Source organism: Myxine glutinosa, chromosome 2 (genome assembly GCF_964187855.1).
Source record: "Myxine glutinosa chromosome 2, kmMyxGlut1.1, whole genome shotgun sequence".
Classification (NCBI taxonomy): domain Eukaryota; kingdom Metazoa; phylum Chordata; class Myxini; order Myxiniformes; family Myxinidae; genus Myxine; species Myxine glutinosa.
Window position 1 is genome coordinate 27,107,598 of NC_136262.1, and position 22,363 is coordinate 27,129,960.

At 46.2% G+C, this 22,363-nt stretch overlaps 1 protein-coding gene across 1 annotated transcript in view; it reads right to left on the reverse strand.

Annotated features, from left to right (window-relative positions):
- Positions 1-4,596, reverse strand: part of GOLM2 (golgi membrane protein 2) — an 84,718-nt gene extending 80,122 nt beyond the window's left edge. The window contains exons 1-2 of the mRNA XM_078773028.1: positions 4,435-4,596; positions 222-470 (exon numbers count right to left, since the gene is read on the reverse strand). Of these exons, the coding sequence (XP_078629154.1) occupies positions 222-440 (219 nt within the window). The 5' untranslated portion in view covers positions 441-470; positions 4,435-4,596. The remainder of the gene's footprint in view (positions 1-221; positions 471-4,434) is intronic.
- Between the last annotated feature and the right edge of the window lie 17,767 nt (positions 4,597-22,363).

The window sequence follows — 22,363 nt, forward strand, 5'->3', positions numbered from 1 at the left end:
CGAGGGAACCTCACTGACAGCTTAATAAAACATCACGTTCATAAAGAACAGCAATGCGCCATGGTGTGTACATCGGCACAACTGTGTAATCTACTGGGTACACTCGGCACAGGAATTTGAATAATGATTTCCACTCATAATGTTTAGAAACAAAGGCAGATTTGGAAGAAACAAAGGCTTTCTTTTCAGGAAGTAATAGCTTAAAATGGCAGATTACATACCTGCCCCAAAAGGTCAACAGTGCGGCGCTCCACACGGCTCTTGGCAGATGCGATGCGTTGCTTGTCCAGGCGTAGCTGCTCGAGGTCGCGCTGCAGTCGTACGTTCAGGCTTGAAACCATCCAGTACTTGAAGCCCAACATGGTGACAACGATAAGTAAAGCGATAATCAGGAACGGAGGGATGCGACCTCCCCGCCGACTTCCAGCAAGACCCATCATGTTTACGGCACCTCCGTGTTTCAATAGCACCTGCAACACAAGACAAAGCAATATGTAGCCAGAACAAAACTTCCTGCATGTTCAGCCTAACCCTGCATGGTTATTGCCAATGGCTGTTGTTGGGCTGCTATCTCCACACATTGGTGGGTGTTTCAGGAGATGGAATGGATACATACAAGGTCTCAAAGGGTCCACCTCCATTAGTGTGTGTGTGTGTGTGTGTGTGTGTGTGTGTGTGTGTGTGTGTGTGTGTGTGTGTGTGTGTGTGTGTGTGTGTGTGTGTGTGTGTGTTGTCCCGTTTGCAGTGTTGGGGGGGGGGGGGGTTGCGGGCAGGGTAGGGGTAGAGACAACCGTCGTATAGTTAGAAATGTATACATTAGTATGGTCCGTTTATGAGTAGTTAGCCAATGTTGATGTACTCATATAAGCAAGGACACGTCAGCTAAAGAATTGTCTGTTTGAGCGTGCACCATACGGAGGGGTTTAAAGTGAAGAAAATGGGTTTAATGTCTCCTGTGTAGTCCCTACGTGGGAACTGGGTGTGGCTTTCGAGAGGAAAGGGAGGAGATAATGTGTCCCCCAGAGAGGGGGGGCGGAGCTATGAACACCTTCGGGGGCTGATTGTTCTCTGGACAGCGAGGAGAGGAGCCTGTGTCTCGGGTTCGGTGGACTCTGAGGATAGTGCGGAAAAAGCGTGCGCCGAGGAGAGTGCGGAAAAGCCTGCGCCGAGGAGAGTGCGGAAAAAGCGTGCGCCGAGGAGAGTGCGGAAAAAGCGTGCGCCGAGGAGAGTGCGGAAAAAGCGTGCGCCGAGGAGAGTGCGGAAAAAGCGTGGGCTGAAGAGAGTGCGGAAAAAGCGTGCGCCTATGAGAGTGCAGAAAAAGTGTGCGCCGAGGAGAGTGCGGAAAAAGCGTGCGACGAGGAGAGTGCGGAAAAAGCGTGCGCCGAGGAGTGCGGAAAAAGCGTGCACCGAGGAGAGTGCGGAAAAAGCGTGCGCTGAGGAGAGTGCGGAAAAAGCGTGCGCCGAGGAGAGTGCGGAAAAAGCGTGCGCCGAGGAGAGTGCGGAAAACACGTGCGCCGAGGAGAGTGCGGAAAAAGCGTGCGCCGAGGACAGTGCGGAAAAAGCGTGCGCCGAGGACAGTGCGGAAAAAGCGTGCGCCGAGGAGAGTGCGGAAAAAGCGTACGCCGAGGAGAGTGCGGAAAAAGTGTGCGCCGAGGAGAGTGCGGAAAAAGCGTGCGCCGAGGAGAGTGCGGAAAAAGCGTGGGCCGAGGAGAGTGCGGAAAAAGCGTGCGCCGAGGACAGTGCGGAAAAAGCGTGCGCCGAGGAGAGTGCGGAAAAAGCGTGGGCTGAAGAGAGTGCGGAAAAAGCATGCGCCGAGGAGAGTGCGGAAAAAGCGTGCGCCTATGAGAGTGCGGAAAAAGCGTGCACCGAGGAGAGTGCGGAAAAAGCATGCGCCGAGGAGAGTGCGGAAAAAGCGTGCGCCGAGGAGAGTGCGGAAAAAGTGTGCGCCGAGGAGAGTGCGGAAAAAGCGTGCACCGAGAACAGTGCGGAAAAAGCGTGCGCCGAGGAGAGTGCAGAAAAAGCGTGTGCCGAGGAGAGTGCGGAAAAAGCGTGCGCTGATGAGGGCTTTTTGAGGAGATTTTGCCAGGAAGTGGGAACGGTTTAACTCACCTGAGGAAAAGAGTGCTTTTGCCCATCTCCCTGCCTGCCCACGTTCCTGTTTTCATCTGTCTCGCCTATCTTGGTGCCTGATGTTTTTGGGGTTTTTTTCGAAAAAAAAAAAAACTCCACTTTGACATAATGGGGTATTACTCGTATGTGTTGATCAGTGACCGAAAACATCTCGATTTAATCCATTTTAAATTCAAGCTGCAACAACAAAATGTGAAAAAAGTTAAGGGGTATGAATACTTTCTGAAGGCACTGTAACTTACATCCATCTTAGGTGGCAGAGGTAAAAATTGATGAAACTCCCTAAAAACTCAAAATTGTTCTGTAACATGTCATATAATAAATCCATGTACTAAGTTTCAGTTCAATATGTTGAGGGGTAAAGGGGGAAAAAGTCTGCAAATGTGACCCATGTATAAAGTAATATTTTCTCAAAAATGGCATAACTCCATAGAAAATTGGTGAAATGCCCCAAAACTTTAACTTTTTCAGTAACTTATAGTAAAGCCTTGTACCATATATAATAGTAAAGCACCCACCCATCCCCACTCCCATTGCATAAAGCCCAACTGTAACAAGGATGTTGAATCTCATAACTAAAGAGACAGTTCAGCAAATCCAGAACACAAACTAAATTTGCATTCGAAGCTCTGAACACACACGTAATCAGCAGCAAGAATGCTTTACAATCTCATGAGCATATTTTTATGAGGTTCACCTGATAATATTATTCATTGGGATTTATAGAATGTGAAAAAGCACTACATGACAAAACTATGCTTATACAACACAAAAGCATTATTGGTTCTCAAAGACAAAGTGTGGACACAGGTTCAATGATAGTAAACGTAAAGGGTTCTCTAGTTCAGCACCATCTAAAAACACTTGAGCACCACTGCAAACCCACAACCCCACAACAAAGAACTCTGCAGCACCCCCAAATGAATACCCATCCCCAACCGTCCCTCTCCAATATGATACAAAAAACACTTCAGCACCACCAGCACCCTCAACACAACACTCTCGCCCCAACCAGCACCCTCGACACTCTCGTCTCCCCCAGCACCCTCAACACTCTCGTCTCCCCCAGCACCCTCGAACCCCCCCCCCCCCCCCCCCCCCAACCAGCAACCTCAACACTCTCATCTCCCCCAGCACCCTCGACACTCTCGTCTCTCCCAGCACCCTCAACACTCTCGTCTCTCCCAGCACCCTCAACAGTCAACACGCTCGAACCCCCCCAACCAGCAACCTCAACACTCTCATCTCCCCCAGCACCCTCGACACTCTCGTCTCCCCCAGCACCCTCAACAGTCAACACGCTCGAACCCCCCCTCCCCCCCCCCCAACCAGCAACCTCAACACTCTCATCTCCCCCAGCACCCTCGACACTCTCGTCTCCCCCAGCACCCTCGACACTCTCGTCTCGCCCAGCACCCTCGACACTCTCGTCTCCCCCAGCACCCTCGACACTCTCGTCTCCCCCAGCACCCTCGACACTCTCGTCTCCCCCAGCGCCCTCGACACTCTCGTCTCCCCCAGCGCCCTCGACACTCTCGTCTCCCCCAGCACCCTCGTCTCGTCTCCCCCAGCACCCTCGACACTCTCGTCTCCCCCAGCACCCTCGACACTCTCGTCTCCCCCAGCACCCTCGACACTCTCGTCTCCCCCAGCACCCTCGACACTCTCGTCTCCCCCAGCACCCTCGACACTCTCGTCTCCTCCAGCACCCTCGACACTCTCGTCTCTCCCAGCACCCTCGACACTCTCGTCTCCCCCAGCACCCTCGACACTCTCGTCTCCCCCAGCACCCTCGACACTCTCGTCTCCCCCAGCACCCTCGACACTCTCGTCTCCCCCAGCACCCTCGACACTCTCGTCTCCCCCAGCACCCTCGACACTCTCGTCTCCCCCAGCACCCTCGACACTCTCGTCTCCCCCAGCACCCTCGACACTCTCGTCTCCCCCAGCACCCTCGACACTCTAGTCTCCCCCAGCAGCAGCACCCTCGACACTCTCGTCTCCCCCAGCACCCTCGACACTCTCGTCTACCCCAGCACCCTCGACACTCTCGTCTCCCCCAGCACCCTCGACACTCTCGTCTCCCCCAGCACCCTTGACACTCTTGAGTCTTGTCCACCCAACAGCCCCCCACCACACCAAACACTATCACTTTTCGGCTCGTCGCTGACGTGAATCAAACCCGATGACCGTACATTAGTATTAAATGATTTATTTATCGGTCCGTGTTTTGACCCCATTCTCATTGTAACCAGACTTTGCACCAAGGAAAGCTGTAAAAAGAAGAAAAAAAAAACACACCACCTCAGAACTAAAGGCAATCAGCAGCACAACAGGACAGGAAGCGGGAAGCAGGTATAATGTTGGAAGCGGAAATACGTATTGAACAGCTCGGAAAGCAAATGCAACAACAATCTCACCACCAACTGGATAAATGCATACTCGCTCTTGGACCAGCAGTGACGTCACGAGATAGTACGTTTTCCTCTTCTTCGAAAGAGTAAATCAGTTCAATCCAATTTCAGTCATCAAAGTGTTTTCAGAAATTATTTGCACAGCAAGCACTGAATATAAATAACGAATAAAGAATTATATAGAAAGTAGATTTTCACATGATTCGACAAATCGTCATCAGTAAGACCGTTACCAGGAGAGATCGATATCGTCATGGCCGCCATAAACTGAACAAAATTGAAAACATGTGCACACAAAGAGCATTTGTTTAAATTATCATGTAGCTACTTCAATACTGTTTGACCTAATCATAAACTCAACAAAATATCATTAAGATAAATATACCTTCAATAATAACACTGAAATTCGGGAAATAAGCAGTTGAGTCGCAACCTGTGGATGTCGGATGCCGCATTTCCCGGAAGGGCAGCTTCAAACACTCAAACACTCGGGAACAGCATTGGTGAGTCCAACAACATATCCCACAACCCACTTGTGCTATTGGGAGTTACTTCAACAAAAAATTATGTTTTGCGTGGAAGAAATGATATCCGAAGCGTTCAAATTCCCAGTCAATTCTGTTTATTCAAAAAGCAACCGGATACAACCCACTCGTCCTTCTTCCGGCTAACCCGTTACCGGAAATCCCTCGATCAAACAGAACCCAACCATATTTACATATTGTAAAATCAAAGACAAGATCCCCAGTCAAAAATCACACCTGCGTCCCAAGGAAGCGGTTCAGTTTGGCATTTTTAATATGAAATAGTCAAAACCTAGAAACGAACTGAATCCACAAGAATAACCCTTTATAATTAGCCGACCCCTTAGAACCTCTGAGAATAACCCTTTATAATTACCCCTTAGAACCTCTGAGAATAACCCTTTATAATTACCCCTTAGAACCTCTGAGAATAACCCTTTATAAATACCCCTTAGAACCTCTGAGAATAACCCTTTATAATTACCCCTTAGAACCTCTGAGAATAACCCTTTATAATTACCCCTTAGAACCTCTGAGAATAACCCTTTATAATTACCCCTTAGAACCTCTGAGAATAACCCTTTATAATTACCCCTTAGAACCTCTGAGAATAACCCTGTATAATTACCCCTTAGAACCTCTGAAAATAACCCTTTATAATCACCCCTGAGAACCTCTGAGAATAACCCTCTATAATTACCCTGTGGCGGACACAATGCCAGCGCCAGCGGGCAATAATTCCGCGCACAAGTGGGTGGCGCGAGCGACCGGGCGTGGAAACGCGGCTCGGGCCACGCCCGGAGCAAAGGCGTCACGAGGCGCAGGGTGGAACTGAAATACATGCCCCGCCTTTCGGCCGACCGGCCACGCCCAAGGGCAAGGCGTGGCCTCGGGACATATATGCGGGCTCGAAAGTCGAGCCCGCCCAGTGCTTACGTGCGAGCCTAGAATAAAGTGTTTTGGTTTGTACAACGAGTGGTGGCCTACTTTCTTGGCGATCGAGTTGTGTGTGCACAGCACCACACTGGTGACCCCGACTGGTTCAGCCAGAGCTGACCCCAGAACGCGCCATGGCTACCAACGCTGTCGCCGTTAAACTCCCGGAGTTCTTGGGAAGCACAGGCCGACGTTTGGTTTGTGCAGGCCGAAGCCCAATTCCAGCTCCGGGGCATCACGGCGGACGACACCATGTACTTTCACGTGGTCGCCGCCCTCGGGCCCGGCACTGCCGCCCTCGGGCCCGGCACTGCCGCCCGCGTCGTGTCCATCCTTCGACACCCGCCGGGCACCCACAAGTACGCGGCGCTCAAACGACTTCTCCTCGCCACCTTCGGGCTCACGGAAGCCGACTGTGCCGACCGCCTCCTGGACCTTCCCGCCCTCGGTGACACACGACCGTCCGTTCGGATGGATTATATGTTGTCCCTTCTTGGAGACCAGCGCCCGGATTTCCTTTTCCGCGCGCTTCCCCCCCCCCCCCCCCCCGCCAACTACCTGCACAGGTACGGCTCGCGCTGGCCGGTTCGAACATAACGGAACCCCACGCCCTGGCCGGAGAGGCGGACAAATTTTTCGCGGTCTGCGACACGCAGCCGACGTATGGCGCTGCCGTACTGGATCCCGGTGCGGAGGCTTCAGCGCCGCGCCCCCTCGTGGCCGCTGGTACACCCCGTCCACCACCGCCGTCACGACCGACCCGGCAGCCACCACCCGGGCAAACCTGGTGTTATTATCATGCCAGGTTCGGCCGCAAGGCTAGGGCGTGCCGCCCGCCGTGTTCTTTCGACGGGTCGGGAAACGACCGGGCCGGCGCTCAATTGCGGCCATGAGCATCGGCCATTCCGGCAGCCTCCTGTTCATCACAGACACCTTGTCTGGTCGCCGTTTCCTGTGCGACACTGGAGCGCAGGTAAGCGTCCTCCCTGCCTCCGCGTCCGACAAGCAAGCCGCGGGCCGGGGCCCCGCCTTGCTCGCTGCCAACGGACCTCCCATCCGCACATTCGGGAAGCGTTGCCTCTCGCTGCGTTTCGGGGGACAGCACTTCCAATGGTCTTTCGTCACCGCCAGCGTGCCAATGGCCCTGCTCGGTGCGGACTTCCTTTGTGCGCATGGGCTGTTGGTGGACGTTAAGCGTCGACGCCTCGTCCAGGCCGAAACCTTCAGCTCGCTCGCTTGTTCACCGAGCGGCTCGTTGAGCAGCTCGCTGAGCGGCTCACCGAGCGGCTTACCAAGCGGCTTGCTGAGCGGTTCCGTCCCGGCGAGGTTAGTCTGTACGCTTCCGGCAGCGGACGAGTTTACCCTCCTCCTCGCCAGTTTCCCGGCACTCACACGGCCCACCTTTTCAGCGGTGGCCGTCAAACACGGGGTGGAACACCATAGTCCCACCGTCGGACCACCGGTCTATGCCCGGGCGCACCGCCTCAACCCCACGAAGCTCGCCGTTGCGAAAGCGGAGTTCGCCACACTGGAGCGGCTGGGCATCGTACGGCACTCCAACAGCGCATGGGCCTCTCCTCTGCACATTGTGCCCAAGCCTGGTGGCGGATGGCGGCCGTGCGGTGACTACCGCCGGCTCAATGACGCCACCACCCCCGGCTCAACGATGCCACCACCCCCGACCGCTACCCAGTCCCGCATATTCAGGACTTTTCCACCCGGTTGGCGAAAATGACCATTTTCTCCAAGGTGGACCTCATCCGGGGCTACCACCAGGTCCCCGTAAAACCGGACGATGTACCGAAGACGGCCGTCATTACCCCTTTCGGCCTCTTCGAGTTCTTGCGGATGCCTTTTGGGTTGAAAAATGCGGCCCAGGCGTTCCAGCGGCTCATGGACAGCGTCTTGCGCGACTTGTCCTTCATCTACGTCGACTTGGACGACATCCTAGTCGCGAGCACGTCCCGGGAGGAGCACCTGCTCCATCTCCGCACGCTCTTCGAACGCCTGGGCCAGCATGGCCTGATAATCAACCCCGCGAAGTACCGGTTCGGCGTCACCGCCATCAACTTCTTGGGGCACCGCATCACCAGGCACGGGGCCATCCCTTTACCGGCCAAGGTGGAGGCAGTCCGGAGTTTCCCGCGCCCCCGCATGATCAAGGGGTTCCAGGAATTCCTGGGCATGGTGAATTTTTATCACCGCTTCGTGCCCCGCGTCGCCCAGCTCCTGCGCCCCCTGCACGAGGCCCTCCGGGGGAAGCCGGGCAAAGGTGATATAGCCTGGACAGAGCAGATGGACACGGCGTTTGCGGGCGCAAAGCTGGCCTTGACCAACGCCACCATGCTGGCGCACCCGGCGCCCGATGCACCAATCGCCCTCACCACCGACGCATTGGACTACGCGGTGGGCGCGGTGCACGAGCAGTGAGTGAGTGGTGCTTGGCAGCCGCTGGTGTTTTTTAGCCGGCAGCTCTGCCCGCACGAACGCCGGTACAGCACCTTCGACGGTGAGCTGCTCGGACTCCACCTGGCGGTCCGACACTTCCGCCATCTTCTCGAAGGCCGCCAGTTCACGGCATTCGTCGATCACAAGCCCCTTGTTTTCGCGATGGCCAAGGTCGCCGAGCCATGGTCGGCCCGGCAGCAACGTCACCACTCTGCCGTGTCCGAGTAAACGACGGACATCCGACACATCGCGGGTAAGGACAACCCGGTGGCGGATTGCCTTTCCCGGTCCGTCGCACACGCGGTCCACCTCGGGATCGACTATGCCCGGATGGCGGCGGACCAGACCGCCGACCCCGACGTACAGGCCTTGCGGACCGCCGTCACGGGCCTCCGCATCACTGAGGTGCCGTTCGACGTCGCGGGCACTGCCCTGTTGTGCGACGTCTCCCTCGGCCGGCCTCGCCCCATCGTGCCCGCTGGCTGGCAGCGCCCGGTTTTTGACGCCATCCACGGCCTGTCCCACCCGGGCACGAAGGCGTCCCAGAAGCTTGTCGCGGCGAAGTTCGTCTGGCATGGCCTCCGGAAGAACGTCCGCGACTGGGCCAGGACGTGCCTCGCGTGCCAGCGCACGAAAGTCCACCGCCACACCCAGGCCCCGTTGGCCCCGTTTACGGTGCCCGAACGTAGGTTCGACCATGTGCACGTCGACTTGGTGGGACCTCTGCCCCCCTCGCGGGGTTTCACCCACCTCCTCACCATGGTGGACCGCACTACCCGGTGGCCGGAGGCCGTGTCCTTGGCGGCGATGGCTGCAGCTGATGTCGCGCAAGCTTTCATCGCCACTTGGGTTGCCCGGTTCGGCGCCCCCTCTGACATCTCGTCCGATCGCGGCCCCCAGTTCACCTCGGAGCTCTGGGGAGCGGTGGCGCAAGGGCTCGGCGTCAAGGTGCACCCCACCACGGCCTACCACCCCCAGGCCAACGGCCTGTGCGAGCGCTTCCATCGCTCAATGAAGGCCACGCTCTGGGCCAGCCTCCGCGACGGCAGTTGGGCCAACAGGCTCCCCTGGGTCCTGCTGGGCCTCAGGACGGCGCCCAAGGACGACCTGCGCGCGTCCTTGGCGGAGCTGGTCTTCGGACAACCACTGCGGGTACCGGGCGAATTCATCCCCGACTCCACGGCACCTTGGTCCGCGTGGCAACAGCGCTCCACCCTTCAGGAGACCGCCAAGAGGTTCGCCCCGGTGCCGACGGCACACCACGGTTGCCGGTCCTCACACGTCGCCCCGGAGCTTCGCACGGCGGAGTACGTTTTTGTCCGGCACGACACCCACCGGGCACCGCTGCGGCCCCCGTACTACGGGCCCTTCCGCGTGCTGGAGACCGGGGACAAGCACTTTCCTGTGGACATCGGCGGTACTCCAGATCGTATCTCCGTGGACCGCCTCAAGATGGCCCACCTCGACCTGGACCACCCCCCGCAAGCAGCTCTGCCTCCGCGTCGAGGCCGCCCCTCTGCGGGCAGACCCCCGGGACCCCCCACCCCCATCGTCCCGCCACCCCCCAGCCCTGCACGCATCGCCAGAGGGCGTTTCGGCCGGGTCATCCGGCTTCCCCGCAAGCTCACCCTTCAGGTGCGCGGGAATTCTGGGGGGGCGCGTGTGGCGGACACAATGCCAGCGGGCAATAATTCCGCGCACAAGTGGGTGCGCGAGCGACCGGGCGTGGAAGCGCGGCTCGGGCCACGCCCGGAGCAAAGGCGTCACGAGGCGCAGGGTGGAACTGAAATACATGCCCCGCCTTTCGGCCGACCGGCCACGCCCGAGGGTAAGGCGTGGCCTCGGGACATATATGCGGGCTCGAAAGTCGAGCCCGCCCAGTGCTTACGTGCGAGCCTAGAATAAAGTGTTTTGGTTTGTACAACGAGTGGTGGCCTACCTTCTTGGCGATCGAGTTGTGTGTGCACAGCACCACAACCCCTTAGAAACTCTGAGAATAACCCTTTATAATTACCCCTTAGAACCTCTGAGAATAACCCTTTGTAATTACCGCTTGGAGCCTCTGAGAATAACCCTTTATAATCACCCCTTATAACCTCTGAGAATAACCCTTTATAATTACCCCTTAGAACCTCTGAGAATAACCCTTTTTAATTATCCCTTAGAACCTCTGAGAATAACCCTTTATAATCACCCCTTTGAACCTCTGAGAATAACCCTTTATAATTAGCCCTTAGAACCTCTGAGAATAACCCTTCATAATTACACCTCAGACCCTCAAAGAATAACCCTTTATAATTACCCCTCAGAACCTCAAAGAATAACCCTTTATAATTACCCCGACGATCCTCTGAGAATAACCCTTTATAATTACCCCTTAGAACCTCTGAGAATAACCCTTTATAATTACCCCTCAGATCCTCAAAGAATAACCCTTTAAAATTACCCCTTAGAACCTCTTCGAATAACCCTTTATAATTACCCCTTTGAACCTCTTAGAATAACCCTTTATAATTACCCCTTAGAACCTCTTAGAATAACCCTTTATAATTACCCCTTAGAACCTCTGAGAATAACCCTTTATAATTACCCCTTAGAACCTCTTAGAATAACCTTTTATAATTACCCCTTAGAACCTCTGAGAATAACCCTTTATAATCACCGCTCAGAACCTCAAAGATTAACCCTTTATAATTACCCCTTAGAACCTCTGAGAATGACCCTTCATAATGACCCCTCAGAACCTCAAAGAATAACCCTTTATAATTACCCCCTTAGAACCTATGAGAATAACCCTTTATAATTACCCCTCAGAACCTCAAAGAATAACCCTATATAATTACCGCTTAGAACCTCTGAGAATAACCCTTTATAATTACCCCTTAGAACCTCTTAGAATAACCCTTTATAATTACCCCTTAGAACCTCTGAGAATAACCCTTTATAATCACCGCTCAGAACCTCAAAGATTAACCCTTTATAATTACCCCTTAGAACCTCTGAGAATAACCTTTATAATTACCCCTTAGAACCTCTGAGAATAACCCTTTATAATTAGCCGACCCCTTAGAACCTCTGAGAATAACCCTTCATAATGACCCCTCAGAACCTCAAAGAATAACCTTTATAATTACCCCTTAGAACCTCTGAGAATAACCCTTTATAATTAGCCGACCCCTTAGAACCTCAAAGATTAACCCTTCATAATGACCCCTCAGAACCTCAAAGACTAACCCTTTATAATTACCCCTTAGAACCTCTGAGAAATAACCCTTTATAATTAGCCGACCCCTTAGAACCTCTGAGAATAACCCTTTATAATTACCCCTTAGAACCTCTGAGAATAACCCTTTATAATCACCCCTCAGAACATCAAAGAATAACCCTTTATAATTACACCTCAGAACCTCTTAGAATAACCCTTTATAATCACCCCTCAGAACCTCAAAGATTAACCCTTTATAATTACACCTCAGAACCTCTTAGAATAACCCTTTATAATTACCCCTTAGAACCTCTGAGAATAACCCTTTATAATCACCCCTCATAACATCAAAGAATAACCCTTTATAATTACACCTCAGAACCTCTTAGAATAACCCTTTATAATTACCCCTTAGAACCTCTGAGAATAACCCTTTATAATCACCCCTCAGAACCTCAAAGATTAACCCTTTATAATTATCCCTCAGAACCTCAAAGACTAACCCTTTATAATTACCCCTTAGAACCTCTGAGAATAACCCTTTATAATTAGCCGACCCCTTAGAACCTCTGAGAATAACCCTTTATAATTACCCCTTAGAACCTCTGAGAATAACCCTTCATAATTACCCCTTAGAACCTCTGAGAATAACCCTTCATAATGAACCCTCAGAACCTCAAAGAATAACCCTTTATAATTACCCCCTTAGAACCTATGAGAATAACCCTTTATAATTACCCCTCAGAACCTCAAAGAATAACCCTTTATAATTACCCCTTAGAACCTCTGAGAATAACCCTTTATAATTACCCCTGAGGAACCTCTGAGAATGACCCTTTATAATTACCCCTAACAACCTCTGAGAATAACCCTTTATAATTACCCCTTAGAACCTCTGAGATTAACGCTTTATAATTACCCCTTAGAACCTCTGAGAATAACCCTTTATAATTACCCCTGAGGAACCTCTGAGAATAACCCTTTATAATTACCCCTTACAACCTCTGAGAATAACCCTTCATAATTACGCCTTAGAACCTCTGAGAATAACCCTTTATAATTACCCCTTAGAACCTATTAAATTAACCCTTTATAATTACCCCTTCGAACCTCTGAGAATAACCCTTCATAATTACCCCTTAGAACCTCTGAGAAAAACCCTTTATAATTACCCCTTAGAAACTCTAAGATTAACCCTTTATAATTACCCCTTAGAACCTCTGAGAATAACCCTTTATAATCACCCCTTAGAACCTCTGAGAATAACCCTTTATAATTACCCCCTAGAACCTCTGAGAATAACCCTTTATAATTACCCCTTAGAGCCTCTGAGAATAACCCTTTATAATTACCCCTTAGAACCTCTGAGAATAACCATTTATAATTACCCCTTAGAACCTCTGAGAATAACCCTTTATAATTACCCCTAAGAACATCTGAGAATAACCCTTTATAATTACCCATAAGAACCTCTGAGAATAACCCTTTATAATTACCCCTTAGAACCTCTGAGAATAACCCTTTATAATCACCCCTGAGAACCTCTGAGAATAACCCTTTTTAATTATCCCTAAGAACATCTGAGAATAACCCTTTATAATTACCCATAAGAACCTCTGAGAATAACCCTTTATAATTACCCCTTAGAACCTCTGAGAATAACCCTTTATAATTACCCCTTAGAGCCTCTGAGAATAACCCTTTATAATTACCCCTTAGAACCTCTGAGAAAAACCCTTTATAATTACCCCTTAGGACCTCTGAGAATAACCCTTTATAATTACCCATAAGAACCTCTGAGAATAACCCTTTATAATTACCCCTTAGAACCTCTGAGAATAACCCTTTATAATTACCCCTTAGAGCCTCTGAGAATAACCCTTTATAATTACCCCTCAGAACCTCTGAGAAAAACCCTTTATAATTACCCCTTAGGACCTCTGAGAATAACCCTTTATAATTACCCCTAAGAACATCTGAGAATAACCCTTTATAATTACCCATAAGAACCTCTGAGAATAACCCTTTATAATTACCCCTTAGAACCTCTGAGAATAACCCTTTATAATCACCCCTGAGAACCTCTGAGAATAACCCTTTTTAATTATCCCTTAGAACCTCTGAGAATAACCCTTTATAATTACCCCATAGAACCTCTGAGAATAACCCTTTATAATTACCCCTTAGAGCCTCTGAGAATAACCCTTTATAATCACCCCTTAGAACCTCTGAGAATAACCCTTTATAATTAGCCCTTAGAACCTCTGAGAATAACCCTTCATAATTACACCTCAGACCCTCAAAGAATAACCCTTTATAATTACCCCTCAGAACCTCAAAGAATAACCCTTTATAATTACCCCGACGATCCTCTGAGAATAACCCTTTATAATTACCCCTTAGAACCTCTGAGAATAACCCTTTATAATTACCCCTCAGATCCTCAAAGAATAACCCTTTATAATTACCCCTTAGAACCTCTTCGAATAACCCTTTATAATTACCCCTTTGAACCTCTTAGAATAACCCTTCATAATTACCCCTTAGAACCTCTGAGAAAAACCCTTTATAATTACCCCTTAGAAACTCTAAGATTAACCCTTTATAATTACCCCTTAGAACCTCTGAGAATAACCCTTTATAATCACCCCTTAGAACCTCTGAGAATAACCCTTTATAATCAGCCCTGAGAACCTCTGAGAATAACCCTTTTTAATTATCCCTTAGAGCCTCTGAGAATAACCCTTTATAATTACCCCTTAGAGCCTCTGAGAATAACCCTTTATAATTACCCCTTAGAACCTCTGAGAATAACCATTTATAATTACCCCTTAGAACCTCTGAGAATAACCCTTTATAATTACCCCTAAGAACATCTGAGAATAACCCTTTATAATTACCCATAAGAACCTCTGAGAATAACCCTTTATAATTACCCCTTAGAACCTCTGAGAATAACCCTTTATAATCAGCCCTGAGAACCTCTGAGAATAACCCTTTTTAATTATCCCTAAGAACATCTGAGAATAACCCTTTATAATTACCCATAAGAACCTCTGAGAATAACCCTTTATAATTACCCCTTAGAACCTCTGAGAATAACCCTTTTTAATTATCCCTTAGAACCTCTGAGAATAACCCTTTATAATCAGCCCTGAGAACCTCTGAGAATAACCCTTTTTAATTATCCCTAAGAACATCTGAGAATAACCCTTAATAATTACCCCTTAGAGCCTCTGAGAATAACCCTTTATAATCACCCCTTTGAACCTCTGAGAATAACCCTTTATAATTAGCCCTTAGAACCTCTGAGAATAACCCTTCATAATTACACCTCAGACCCTCAAAGAATAACCCTTTATAATTACCCCTCAGAACCTCAAAGAATAACCCTTTATAATTACCCCGACGATCCTCTGAGAATAACCCTTTATAATTACCCCTTAGAACCTCTGAGAATAACCCTTTATAATTACCCCTCAGATCCTCAAAGAATAACTCTTTATAATTACCCCTTAGAACCTCTTCGAATAACCCTTTATAATTACCCCTTTGAACCTCTTAGAATAACCCTTTATAATTACCCCTTAGAACCTCTTAGAATAACCCTTTATAATTACCCCTTAGAACCTCTGAGAATAACCATTTATAATTACCCCTTAGAACCTCTTAGAATAACCCTTTATAATTACCCCTTAGAACCTCTGAGAATAACCCTTTATAATCACCGCTCAGAACCTCAAAGATTAACCCTTTATAATTACCCCTTAGAACCTCTGAGAATGACCCTTCATAATGACCCCTCAGAACCTCAAAGAATAACCCTTTATAATTACCCCCTTAGAACCTATGAGAATAACCCTTTATAATTACCCCTCAGAACCTCAAAGAATAACCCTATATAATTACCGCTTAGAACCTCTGAGAATAACCCTTTATAATTACCCCTTAGAACCTCTTAGAATAACCCTTTATAATTACCCCTTAGAACCTCTGAGAATAACCCTTTATAATCACCGCTCAGAACCTCAAAGATTAACCATTTATAATTACCCCTTAGAACCTCTGAGAATGACCCTTCATAATGACCCCTCAGAACCTCAAAGAATAACCCTTTATAATTACCCCCTTAGAACCTATGAGAATAACCCTTTATAATTACCCCTCAGAACCTCAAAGAATAACCCTTTATAATTACCGCTTAGAACCTCTGAGAATAACCCTTCATAATTACCCCTTAGATCCTCTAAGAATTAACCCTCAATAATTACCCCTTAGAACCTCTCAGAATAACCCTTCATAATGACCCCTCAGAACCTCAAAGAATAACCCTTTATAATTACCCCTTAGAACCTCTGAGAATGACCCTTCATAATGACCCCTCAGAACCTCAAAGAATAACCCTTTATAATTACCCCCTTAGAACCTATGAGAATAACCCTTAATAATTACCCCTCAGAACCTCAAAGAATAACCCTTTATAATTACCGCTTAGAACCTCTGAGAATAACCCTTCATAATTACCCCTCAGAACCTCAAAGAATAACCTTTATAATTACCCCTTAGACCCTCTGAGAATAACCCTTTTTAATTACCCCTTAGAACCTCTGAGAATAACCCTTTATATTTACCCCTTAGAACCTCTGAGCATAACCCTTTATAATTACCCCTTAGAACCTCTGAGAATAACCCTTTATAATTACCCCTTAGAACCTCTGAGAATAACCCTTTATAATTACCCCTTAGAACCTCTGAGAATAACCCTTTATAATTACCCCTTAGAACCTCTGAGCATAACCCTTTATAATTACCCCTTAGAACCTCTGAGAATAACCCTTTATATTTACCCCTTAGAACCTCTGAGAATAACCCTTTATAATTACCCCTTAGAACCTCTGAGCATAACCCTTTATAATTACCCCTTAGAACCTCTGAGAATAACCCTTTATAATTACCCCTTAGAACCTCTGAGCATAACCCTTTATAATTACCCCTTAGAACCTCTGAGAATAACCCTTTATAATTACCCCTTAGAACCTCTGAGCATAACCCTTTATAATTACCCCTTAGAACCTCTGAGAATAACCCTTTATATTTACCCCTTAGAACCTCTGAGAATAACCCTTTATAATTACCCCCTAGAACCTCTGAGAATATCCCTTTATAATTAGCCGACCCCTTAGAACCTCTGAGAATAACCCTTTATAATTACCCCTTAGAACCTCTGAGATTAACGCTTTATAATTACCCCTTAGAACCTCTGAGATTAACCCTTTATATTTACCCCTTAGAACCTCTGAGAATAACCCTTTATAATTATCCCTCAGAACCTCAAAGAATAACCCTTTATAATTACCCCTTAGAACCTCTGAGAATAACCCTTTATAATTAGCCGACCCCTTAGAACCTCTGAGAATAACCCTTTATAATTACCCCTTAGAACCTCTGAGAATAACCCTTCATAATTACCCCTTAGAACCTCTGAGAATAACCCTTTATAATTATCCCTCAGAACCTCAAAGAATAACCCTTTATAATTACCCCTTAGAACCTCTGAGAATAACCCTTTATAATTAGCCGACCCCTTAGAACCTCTGAGAATAACCCTTTATAATTACCCCTTAGAACCTCTGAGAATAACCCTTCATAATTACCCCTTAGAACCTCTGAGAATAACCCTTTATAATTACCCCCTTAGAACCTCTGAGAATAACCCTTTATAATTATCCCTCAGAACCTCAAAGAATAACCCTTTATAATTACCTCTTAGAACCTCTGAGAATAACCCTTTATAATTAGCCGACCCCTTAGAACCTCTGAGAATAACCCTTTATAATTACCCCCTTAGAACCTCTGAGAATAACCCTTTATAATTATCCCTCAGAACCTCAAAGAATAACCCTTTATAATTACCCCTTAGAACCTCTGAGAATAACCCTTCATAATTACCCCTTAGAACCTCTGAGAAAAACCCTTTATAATTACCCCTTAGAAACTCTAAGATTAACCCTTTATAATTACCCCTTAGAACCTCTGAGAATAACCCTTTATAATCACCCCTTAGAACCTCTGAGAATAACCCTTTATAATTACCCCCTAGAACCTCTGAGAATAACCCTTTATAATTACCCCTTAGAGCCTCTGAGAATAACCCTTCATAATTACCCCTTAGAACCTCTGCGAATAACCATTTATAATTACCCCTTAGAACCTCTGAGATTAACCCTTTATAATTACCCCTTAGAACCTCTGTGAATAACCATTTATAATTACCCCTTAGAACCTCTGAGAAAAACCCTTTATAATTACCCCTTAGAACCTCTGCGAATAACCATTTATAATTACCCCTTAGAACCTCTGAGAATAACCCTTTATAATTACCCCTTAGAACCTCTGCGAATAACCATTTATAATTACCCCTTAGAACCTCTGAGAATAACCCTTTATAATTACCCCTAAGAACATCTGAGAATAACCCTTTATAATTACCCATAAGAACCTCTGAGAATAACTCTTTATAATTACCCCATAGAACCTCTGAGATAACCCTTTATAATTACCCATTAGAGCCTCTGAGAATAACCCTTTATAATCACCCCTTAGAACCTCTGAGAATAACCCTTTATAATTACCCCTTAGAACCTCTGAGAACAACCCTTCATAATTACCCCTTAGAACCTCTGAGAATAACCCTTTATAATTACCCCCTTAGAACCTCTGAGAATAACCCTTTATAATTATCCCTCAGAACCTCAAAGAATAACCCTTTATAATTACCTCTTAGAACCTCTGAGAATAACCCTTTATAATTAGCCGACCCCTTAGAACCTCTGAGAATAACCCTTTATAATTACCCCCTGGAACCTCTGAGAATATCCCTTTATAATTAGCCGACCCCTTAGAACCTCTGAGAATAACCCTTTATAATTACCCCTTAGAACCTCTGAGATTAACGCTTTATAATTACCCCTTAGAACCTCTGAGATTAACCCTTTATAATTACCCCTTAGAACCTCTGAGAATAACCCTTTATAATTACCCCTTAGAACCTCTGAGATTAACGCTTTATAATTACCCCTTAGAACCTCTGAGATTAACCCTTCATAATTACCCCTTAGACCCTCTGAGAATAACCCTTTTTAATTACCCCTTAGAACCTCTGAGAATAACCCTTTATATTTACCCCTTAGAACCTCTGAGAATAACCCTTTATAATTACCCCTTAGAACCTCTGAGAATAACCCGTTATAATTAGCCGACCCCTTAGAACCTCTGAGAATAACCCTTTATAATTACCCCTTAGAACCTCTGAGATTAACCCTTTATATTTACCCCTTAGAACCTCTGAGAATAACCCTTTATAAATACCCCTTAGAACCTCTGAGAATAACGCTTTATAATTAGCTGACCCCTTAGAACCTCTGAGAATAACCCTTTATAATTACCCCTTAGAACCTCTGAGCTAACGCTTTATAATTACCCCTGACAACCTCTGAGATTAACCCTTTATAATTACCCCTTAGAACGTCTGAGAATAACCCTTTATAATTACCCCATAGAACCTCTGAGAATAACCCTTTATAATTACCCCTTAGAACCTCTGAGAATAACCCGTTATAATTAGCCGACCCCTTAAAACCTCTGAGAATAACCCTTTATAATTACCCCTTAGAACCTCTGAGATTAACGCTTTATAATTACCCCTGACAACCTCTGAGATTAACCCTTTATAATTACCCCTTAGAACCTCTGAGAATAACCCTTTATAATTACCCCATAGAACCTCTGAGAATAACCCTTTATAATTACCCCTTAGAACCTCTGAGAATAACCCGTTATAATTAGCCGACCCCTTAGAACCTCTGAGAATAACCCTTTATAATTACCCCTTAGAACCTCTGAGATTAACGCTTTATAATTACCCCTGACAACCTCTGAGATTAACCCTTTATAATTACCCCTTAGAACCTTTGAGAATAACCCTTTATAATTACCCCATAGAACCTCTGAGAATAACCCTTTATAATTACCCCATAGAACCTCTGAGAATAACCCTTTATAATTACCCCATAGAACCTCTGAGATTAACCCTTTATAATTACCCCCTTAGAACCTCTGAGATTAACGCTTTATAATTACCCCTTAGAACCTCTGAGATTAACCCTTTATAATTACCCCTGAGAACCTCGAGGAATAACCCTTTATAATTACCCCTTAGAACCTCTGAGAATAACCCTTTATAATTACCCCTTAGAACCTCTGAGAATGACCCTTTATAATTACCCCTTACAACCTCTGAAAATAACCCTTTATAATTACCCCTTAGAACCTCGAGGAATAACCCTTTATAATTACCCCTTAGAACCTCTGAGAATAACCCTTTATAATTACCCCTTAGAACCTCTGAGATTAACGCTTTATAATTACCCCTTAGAACCTCTGAGAATAACCCTTCATAATTACCCCTGAGAACCTCGAGGAATAACCCTTTATAATTACCCCTTAGAACCTCTGAGAATAACCCTTTATAATTACCCCTTAGAACCTCTGAGATTAACGCTTTATAATTACCCCTTAGAACCTCTGAGAATAACCCTTCATAATTACCCCTTCGAACCTCTGAGAATAACCCTTTATAATTACCCCCTTAGAACCTCTGAGAATAACCCTTTATAATTACCCCTTAGAACCTCTGAGATTAACCCTTTATAATCACCCTTTAGAACCTCTGAGAATAACCCTTCATAATTACCCCATAGAACCTCTGAGAATAACCCTTCATAATTACCCCTCAGAATCTCAAAGAATAACCCTTTATAATTACCCCTTACAACCTCTGAGAATAACCCTTTATAATTACCCCTTAGAACCTCTGAGATTAACCCTTTATAATTACCCCTTAGAACCTCTGAGAATAACCCTTCATAATTACCCCTTAGAATAACCCTTTATAATTACCCCTGAGAACCTCTGAGAATATCCCTTTGTAATTAACCCTTAGAACCTCTGAGATTAACCCTTTATAATTACCCCTCAGAACCTCAAATAATAACCCTTAATAATAACCCCTTAGAACCTCGGAGAATAACCCTTTATAATTCCCCCACAGAACCTCAAAGAATAACCCTTTGTAATTACCCCTTAGAACCTCTTCGAATAACCCTTTATAATTACCCCTTAGAACCTCTGAGAATAACCCTTTATAATTACCCCATAGAACCTCTGAGAATAACCCTTTATAATTACCCCTTAGAACCTCTGAGAATAACCCGTTATAATTAGCCGACCCCTTAGAACCTCTGAGAATAACCCTTTATAATTACCCCTTAGAACCTCTGAGATTAACGCTTTATAATTACCCCTTAGAACCTTTGAGAATAACCCTTTATAATTACCCCATAGAACCTCTGAGAATAACCCTTTATAATTACCCCATAGAACCTCTGAGAATAACCCTTTATAATTACCCCATAGAACCTCTGAGATTAACCCTTTATAATTACCCCCTTAGAACCTCTGAGATTAACGCTTTATAATTACCCCTTAGAACCTCTGAGATTAACCCTTTATAATTACCCCTGAGAACCTCGAGGAATAACCCTTTATAATTACCCCTTAGAACCTCTGAGAATAACCCTTTATAATTACCCCTTAGAACCTCTGAGAATGACCCTTTATAATTACCCCTTACAACCTCTGAAAATAACCCTTTATAATTACCCCTTAGAACCTCGAGGAATAACCCTTTATAATTACCCCTTAGAACCTCTGAGAATAACCCTTTATAATTACCCCTTAGAACCTCTGAGATTAACGCTTTATAATTACCCCTTAGAACCTCTGAGAATAACCCTTCATAATTACCCCTGAGAACCTCGAGGAATAACCCTTTATAATTACCCCTTAGAACCTCTGAGAATAACCCTTTATAATTACCCCTTAGAACCTCTGAGATTAACGCTTTATAATTACCCCTTAGAACCTCTGAGAATAACCCTTCATAATTACCCCTTCGAACCTCTGAGAATAACCCTTTATAATTACCCCCTTAGAACCTCTGAGAATAACCCTTTATAATTACCCCTTAGAACCTCTGAGATTAACCCTTTATAATCACCCTTTAGAACCTCTGAGAATAACCCTTCATAATTACCCCATAGAACCTCTGAGAATAACCCTTCATAATTACCCCTCAGAATCTCAAAGAATAACCCTTTATAATTACCCCTTACAACCTCTGAGAATAACCCTTTATAATTACCCCTTAGAACCTCTGAGATTAACCCTTTATAATTACCCCTTAGAACCTCTGAGAATAACCCTTCATAATTACCCCTTAGAATAACCCTTTATAATTACCCCTGAGAACCTCTGAGAATATCCCTTTGTAATTACCCCTTAGAACCTCTGAGATTAACCCTTTATAATTACCCCTCAGAACCTCAAATAATAACCCTTAATAATAACCCCTTAGAACCTCGGAGAATAACCCTTTATAATTCCCCCACAGAACCTCAAAGAATAACCCTTTGTAATTACCCCTTAGAACCTCTTCGAATAACCCTTTATAATTACCCCTTAGAACCTCTGAGAATAACCCTTTATAATCACCCCTCAGAACCTCAAAGAATAACCCTTTCTAATTACCCCTTAGAACCTCTGAGAATAACCCTTTATAATCACCCCTCAGAACCTCAAAGATTAAC